This window comes from Austrofundulus limnaeus, unplaced genomic scaffold (genome assembly GCF_001266775.1).
Source record: "Austrofundulus limnaeus strain Quisiro unplaced genomic scaffold, Austrofundulus_limnaeus-1.0 Scaffold468, whole genome shotgun sequence".
Taxonomy (NCBI): Eukaryota; Metazoa; Chordata; class Actinopteri; order Cyprinodontiformes; family Rivulidae; genus Austrofundulus; species Austrofundulus limnaeus.
Window position 1 is genome coordinate 256,828 of NW_013952870.1, and position 7,806 is coordinate 264,633.

General features: G+C 41.0%; 1 protein-coding gene across 1 annotated transcript in view; it reads left to right on the top strand.

The window, feature by feature from the left end:
• Positions 1-7,806, top strand: part of dnaaf10 (dynein axonemal assembly factor 10) — a 28,187-nt gene that overhangs the window by 12,918 nt on the left and 7,463 nt on the right. The window contains exons 4-6 of the mRNA XM_014025318.1: positions 2,919-3,020; positions 3,206-3,321; positions 3,909-4,043. Of these exons, the coding sequence (XP_013880772.1) occupies positions 2,919-3,020; positions 3,206-3,321; positions 3,909-4,043 (353 nt within the window). The remainder of the gene's footprint in view (positions 1-2,918; positions 3,021-3,205; positions 3,322-3,908; positions 4,044-7,806) is intronic.

Sequence of the window (7,806 nt, forward strand, 5' to 3'; positions counted from 1 at the left end):
TGTCAAAACATCCCTAAACAGCCTGTAAAAAGATCACTAAAAATCTATATTTTTTACAGGCTGGTTAGGGATGTTTTGACCGAGCTATATTCATTTCAGATCAGATCCTCCTTCAGCTTGACAACCTCCCTTACCCGGGGTGTCCACCACCGAGAGTTGGCCACCGCGAGATGCACCAACATCCTTGTGGCCACAGCTCAAGGGAGCTGCTTCAACAATTGAGGCGCAGAACATGGCCCACTCGGACTCAATGTGCCCCGCCTCAGCTGGGATGTGGGTGAAGTTCTCCCGAAGGTGTGAGTTGAAGATCTGTCTGACGGGTTCTTCTGCCAGGCATTCCCAGCAAACCCTCACTACACGCTTGGGTCTACCAGGTCTGTCTGGCATCTTATTGGTGTCTTCCCCCACCATCAGAAGGTATAAGCGAACTAAGCGGCTGCTTAGGGCCCCGAGGCCACTAGGGAGCCCCGAGACAGAAGCATGGTAAACTGAACTGACCATAGAGTTAACACTGAGATGGGCGTAATGGACGCATGAGACATGTCCCCCTCACTTTCCGTATCTGTACCCTCTGGCCCCGCACTTTTTGTTACCTTTACAACTGTTTAATCTACTATGAAGATGTGGTAACATGTTTTTCCGAGCCGTCTGTAAACACACCAGGAGAACGCGGTGCTGGGTGTAGACCTGTTGATCACCGGGGTGCAGAGCTGGCTGTCTGAGTTCTGAAGGATCACAGAACGACCAGTTCTGTTGGCTGCTACACAGTCACTTGTGTTTTTGTTTTTTTACCCCAAAAAATGCTGCTGGTACTGACTCAGCTGCCTTCACGGCAGCTGGTGGATGAAACTAACGTTCACTGCGAGCAGCCCCTCCCAAATTGAAAAACAGAAGAAGAAAGGAGAGACTTGGTTTTTGAGTTTAAATTGCTTAATAATGACCTGATATTTATGAAAAGCTGCTTATTTAATAATCTTTTAGGAACTTTAGTATTTTTATTTGTAGGTTGCATGATGTCATGTTAGTTTTGGGTATAAATAGGCCCATCAGTAAATTTAGGTGGTTATCGTAATTACACCTGTTTATTGGGTAAAATATTAATATTCTTATTTTAAACACGTAGTTAAGTCAGCACTGCATGGCACAATGTCATGTGTTACAAATAAAACTAAATCAAGAATAGAAAAAAGGTCAAATGGAACTCAACTCGTTTGATAAATTATCACATTAATTTCCTGATCTTGGCCAGCAGTGAGTTTAAAACCAGGATGATTCAAACATTCACAGTAAAATAGTTATAAAATCAAGTGTTTATTTTAATATGTTTAGCAAAATGTTAAAATACTTCAGAATGCAGGAAACAGCATCTATTTTAATCAAAATTTCCTGGGGGAGAACCCCCAGAACCCCCACCAGTGTGAGAAGATGCCTTTCCTGGAAAACTGAATTTTGTGTACAGAAGTAATGAAAACTTGAACCAGATGATGAAAGCCACCAGCTGATCCTGCTCCATGGTCCTCACATGTCTGACCAGGTCTGAGCTGAGAGAGTCTGCAGAGCTCCTGCAGATGTTCACAGAGACTTTGAATTCTTAAAATGAGGTTGGGGGTCAGATTTATGACAGTTTGGCTGATTTTGCTTCCAAAAATCAAGTAGACCCACAATTTGTTGAGAACTGCCATTTCAAGGAACAAGGAACAGAACTTTAAAAAAAAAAGGTGATGGGGGTGCAATTAGGACTTTAATTCTGGTGTTCAAGATTTTTAGATGTTTTTTAAACAGTGTATTTTCATAATTTTTCATTATGATTTTTCAAATTAATGCATTTTTTTCTAAAGTTTTAATACATTTATTAAGCCTTACATTTTGTAAATATTTTATCATGTTAAGATTTGAATGTGTATTCAATGTTTTATTTATGTACTTGGCTTGTTATCGGTTATAATTCAGAGAATAAATGTTTTAACGTACTGTAACCTTTTTTTATTCTGTTGAATTGGCATCATGTATATTTGTTTAAACTTTAAATTTGGAATCCTGTAGTAGCCAAAGCAAAGTTAATTCTCTATAAACGTTTCAACACTGAGCATCATTCAGATCATTCAGTAAACTACAGTGTGTTCTTAGAGGTCACATTTTCTGCACTGGGCTTATAATTACGTACAGCATTTAGTTTTGCGTATCATTTACCCCAAAGGGCCCCCAAAACAGATTTTGCTTAGGGCCCCCAAATGTCTGGGGCTGGCCCTGCACCCAAGTGTCCAAAACGTGGCTGTAGATCAGATGACACGACTACAAAGTCAGTCATTGATCTGCGACCTAGGATACTAATCATTACCTTTGTAAAACCTCAGAAGAACTCTAACCCTTGTAAAATTTCAGTAATGTTTTAAAAAAAATAAAACTACAAAAAGAAACTTTTTACCAATCGCTGAAAATAATGGGCTGCTCTGGGAGGTAAAGCTATAAGATACTGTATGTGCCCTAAAGGGTTAATGTTCAGGGGAGTGGGGGGCTAGTTGTGTGTGTGGAGAGAGATGAGCTGTGCTGCCTCACTGGGACAGAGGTGATGGAGGAGCTGTGTTTTTCTGTGGGTCCAGCGAGTTGCAGCTGCCTCTCCTGTTGCCCTTTTTAACGTATTGTTGAACTCTAAAGAGTTTTTAGATGACTATGACTGCTTTTTTGCATGCTGAGTCATTACGATAGCTTTTTAGCTTTACTACTCAATGATTGTGAGTGCTATTTCTAGCACATGCTCCAGGAATGACGTCCACTCTGCGTAAACAAACAAAGCTTAACCTGGCGGGGAGGCATGGAGCCTGTTGGCCCCTAGCCAAATAATATGCAGTGGAAAACCCCAGTTTTAATTTTTAAAGCTTTATTTGTAAGGAGATGTGACTTTCTGCTGTGCGCTGCAGGGACAGTAAAGGTGTGGGACCCCCGGCAGAAGGACTTCCCTGTGGCCAACATGGAGCCTGTAGAAGGAGAAACTAAGAGAGACTGCTGGACTGTGGCCTTTGGTAAGAGAGTGTCTCAGGACAGAAAGTTTTACTGTTGTTTCAGTTCTTTCTTCCTGTGTAAAATCAGAATGTTGTCATTCAGTACTACACAGACCTGAAAGATCCTGACCACCCATGTGGGACAAAAGTTCAAACATGAGTGTGTGGAGCTGTTAATGATTTGTTCTGTGTGTCATACGTTTCAGGTCACGCTTTCAACGATCAGGACCGGTGTGTGTGTGCCGGCTACGACAACGGCGACGTCAAACTGTTCGATCTGAGAAACATGTCCCTGCGGTGGGAAACCAACATTAAAAATGGGGTGAGATGAAGTTCTGTGGACCACCACTTAAAAACATTATTTAACACTTCAAATTATTATCTAAACTTTATCAGTTAACTGTTGTTTGATTCAGGTATTTGTGATTTTATAACTGTGTCTAAACCAATCATTATCACCCGTAAGGTAAAAGGTGTGTGTGGAGGAATTTTAAAGTAACCTTTAGTAGTACATCTACCACCGATTATCCTTTTTGGGTCAACCCATTTCAAGATGCAGAAGAAATCTATAAATATTTTCTGCACATTTAAGTATCAGGCATAAGACGTTCCAAGACAACTTTAATATAATTACAGATAAATAAATAACAGGTTTCCTCTTCAAACTAACATGATCCAGTCAGTTCATCAGAGAATAATTCAACTTCTAAATAACCTGTGATTTACAGAAGAGTTTGAGTTAGATTCATCATCGTCGTCATCATCACTCAGTCATAAAGCCTCAGGGAGGGTAGTTTTATTCACTTCCTCCTGAATTTATTCAAGATAAAATAGGAGCCAGAACAGCTGACACTAAACACAGTACAGCTGTATATATATCACATACAGTGATGTTTACATTTTTACCAGGTCTGCTGTGTGGAGTTTGACAGGAAGGATGTGAACATGAACAAGCTGGTTGCGACATCACTGGAGGGTAAATTCCACGTGTTTGACATGAGGACACCGCACCCGACCAAAGGCTTCGCCTCTGTGTCCGAAAAGGTAATTAATTTATGTTGTGTTCATTAGGCTAAAACCTACTGTCTTGTTTTAAATTATTGTTTGTATACCGTCCTGTGTGGTAGAGCGTCTGTCAGGGGCAGAGAACAGGAACATGTCAAATAAAATGCATCAATGTTGTCCTCAGCTGTTTAAACATTTGTTGACATACTGTCTCCAAACTTTTAAAACCTTGAGATGTTTTAGGAAGTGTAAATTATGTGATTTCCCATGAATCACTGGTGCGGTTATTAAAGGTTATTGACTCATCTTGACAGAGTTCCACACTCACATTCTTCATTCTCTTTGAGTTTACACTCCTGATCAAAATTGTAAGACCAGTTGGAAAATGGCAAGAATTCATATTTTGCACTGTTGGATCTTAAGAAGGTTCTAAGTAAAGCTTGGAGATGCAAAAAGATGAAATAGAAGTGAAACAAACAAAAGAAATAAACGATTAAGCATTTTATTGCAAACAGTCATTTAGCTGAAACAGATTGTTCAGCTGATCAAAAGTTTAAGACCACAGATTTTGAAAGCCCAAATCTTTGCAAAAATGTGGATTCAGTGTCATTTTCTGTCAGGTATCCATAGTGACATTACCTCATAACGGCAAAGGCAAAAAAGCTTTCTCTSTTTGAATGTGGTCWGATTGTTGAGCTGCTTAACAAGGCCTCTTACAGCGTGACGTTGCTGCTTGAGGTTGGATGCAGTAAGACAGTCATCTTAAACTTCCTAAAAGATCCTGGGGTTATAGGAAAAAGGCAAAGAAAATTTCTCCAGCCCTGAGCAGGAGAATCCAATCAGCTGTGCATCAAGACACGGGACCATCCATGGGAAAAGACAAGATGGCTGCTGGTGGAATGCACAGTTTGGCAGGAGCTGTGCGCTCTCTACTAAAACCACCCTGATATCTTAAGCAACCATYTGAACCTACAGAGCTKAGTAATGATATTATATATCACCACACAATCAATTCTGTCTCTCAAGCATTCTTTTCTGCAAGAGAATCAAAACTGCTTATTCACACAAGCCATCGAGAGCCATCACCTTCTATGTGCCAAACTTCTTAACAATGGACTTCCTAAGAACCATCTAAAGCACCCGAGAGATCTTCATCAAACAACAGTGCGATTTCTACTCAATTGATGATTGTACTACTTCTGGCTGGAGGTATCGAACTTAATCCAGGCCCAACACCACCAGCAAACAGCGCCATAAATGCTGCAGAAGACACAACAGTACCAGCAGTGGCGCACAAAAYATCTGGTCATTGCCAGATGCGAACAAGCGGTTTGCTTGTTTGACACGCCTCTTCCAGAGGCCTTAGGACGTCCTGCTGGCACAGATGTTCGGGTTTCTGCCAGCGTCTCTTCCTGGTTTGGAGCAGATGTGTTGCTGACTGGTGGTGCTGCGCATGGAGACATGAGCGGCCATGGAGTAGCTGTTTCATTGCGTATGGAGCGTAATATTGGTTCAGTTGGGTTGGACCTTTCCATGAGCTCCACCAGGRTTATGCCGGTGACTGTGCACTTGCAGAAGAAGCAAAGCGGAGGAAAAGACACAGGAGTGTGCACTGGTGAGTGTGCAACTCAGCTAGCACAAACAACTGCTGTCTTCTGTCCTAACCAACAGCCTCCAATAAAACAGGAATCCAGTGTTCAAATAGCACACAACCACCAAAATATTCCATACATTAAATCAGGCCAAAGTAGTATGGGATCCATCATCAAAAAGGACTATTTGGCGGCCACTTAAACAAATGGAGTATGAAGACGTGAACATCTGCTGTGCAGTTCCAATATCGACTTTAGGACTCACAGAGACATGGTTAACCCATACTTCACATGGGGCTTCATGTATAAAAGGTGCATATGCACAAAAAAGTTGCATGCGCCAGGTTCTACGCCCATGTTATGATATATCAAAACCATCGTTGCGTTACCTGCCGTGAGAATGTGCGGCAGCCACGCAAAGTTTTTCAGTCGACAGTTTTAACCCACAAAGTCATTAATCTGACCTGAATCCACAGAAAAATGACTCTGTTGTGTTTTCTGGATGTAAGGAGCATCTGAACATGGTGTTAGATTTTTATTTTAGTTTGAGTTTTTATTGTTTAAACTCGAATGATCATGAAACTGAACCCCGGGACTGAAAATCATTTAACCTCAGACAAGAAAATAGATCAGCCTAAAAATGATCAAAGAACCTCAGTCCAGTCTGTAAACCTAAACTTTTTATATTGTTGTAGTTGGAAACACATGCAGTGCGCAGGCCTGCGGAGCACACACACAGCTGAGGGAAATATAATGTGTGAATTTTCTAAGAAACATTTTAATTCTCACTGAGAAAAAACTTTGTCAACTCAGCATATTCAGCTGTGATGATTCCTCAGCTCCACAAGACGTAATAGATTTATTGCTGTGTAAAATTGTGCATATGGATCAATGTCAGCTGTTCCCAGTCCCACACCGCGGCAGAAACTCGCAGCACTGTGAGTCCAACGCATTCTCACTCCCCCCGCATCAATATATTGACACTTGGTCAAGTAGCCTTTTGCATCCAGTTTTGACGTGCCGGGTATCCCCCACGCGTCAGTTTTTTTACGAGATGAGGCGGAGGAGGACGGGTGCGTTAATTGTTCTGTTTTTTACAAGAGTAGGAAATGCTCGTTTCTTCACATCAACTATTTAATAAATATTTTTCAAAGTTCTACAAAAGTCATAAGTTTCTCTGTGTTTACAGTCATTTATTAAAGACGGGTAAAGGTGGAAATGTCTCTCAGCCTCATGCGCTGCTGAAAATAACAGCACACGCGCACACACCAACACCCACACACAGCTTTGTGAGTGGCAAACACATTTTAACCACTACTTCTTTAGACAGTTTTCTCACTCATTCTCCATTTCTTGTATAATTTTCCTGCATCTAAAAATCATTTCTGATCCCACAGAGAGGGCAATCTGAGGAGAACCTCACACGCTGGACATTTTTACATCTATTTAACATATTTAAAWGGAGGTGTGYCAGAGGAGGTGTCTCACGTGCGTTAAGTTCCACGTTCTTTGGGATGTATAAAGGAAAGGTGCGCAGGAACCTGTGTGTGCACACTTTTRTACATCTGAATTTTTTGGTGYGKTGCACTTTTCTAAATTTGTCTGTACGCCAACTTTTAGTGTGAAAGCTGCGCAATCCTTTATGCATGAGGCCCCAGATGCTGTTGTAAATATGCTTGGATATAATGTATTTAGGAAGGAGGKGGGGGAATAATAATGTATGTTCAAAATACCCTTATGTGCAAAATGATTGAATGGCCAAGTGAAATTGCTTTTTCAGGGGTCATCAGTTATGGTCCTCAATGTCCGCAGACCTGCAGGTTTTACTTTTTTCCCTGCTCCAGCACACCTGATTCAGTCAGTGAATTAACTCTTCCAAGCTCAGCAGTCGCCTGATAATCTATTCATTTAAATCAGGTGTGTTGGAAGCGAGAAACAAGTAAAACATGCAGGGCTGCGGAAGGTTATTTATATATATATTTATATAAATAACCTTCCAAATGTTTGCCAAAAAGTCCACTTTCAAATGTATGCTGATAATGCTGTTATTTTTACACCTGCTAAGAGCACACAGGAGGCATCATCTATCCTTGCATCAGCACTGGAGAAAATACAGCATTGGCTCTTTAAATCTTGTCTGTTACTGAACAAAAAGAAAACTATGATGTTCACAAAAAGACCCACAAAACTACAGTGGTCCAGTGTGTTCC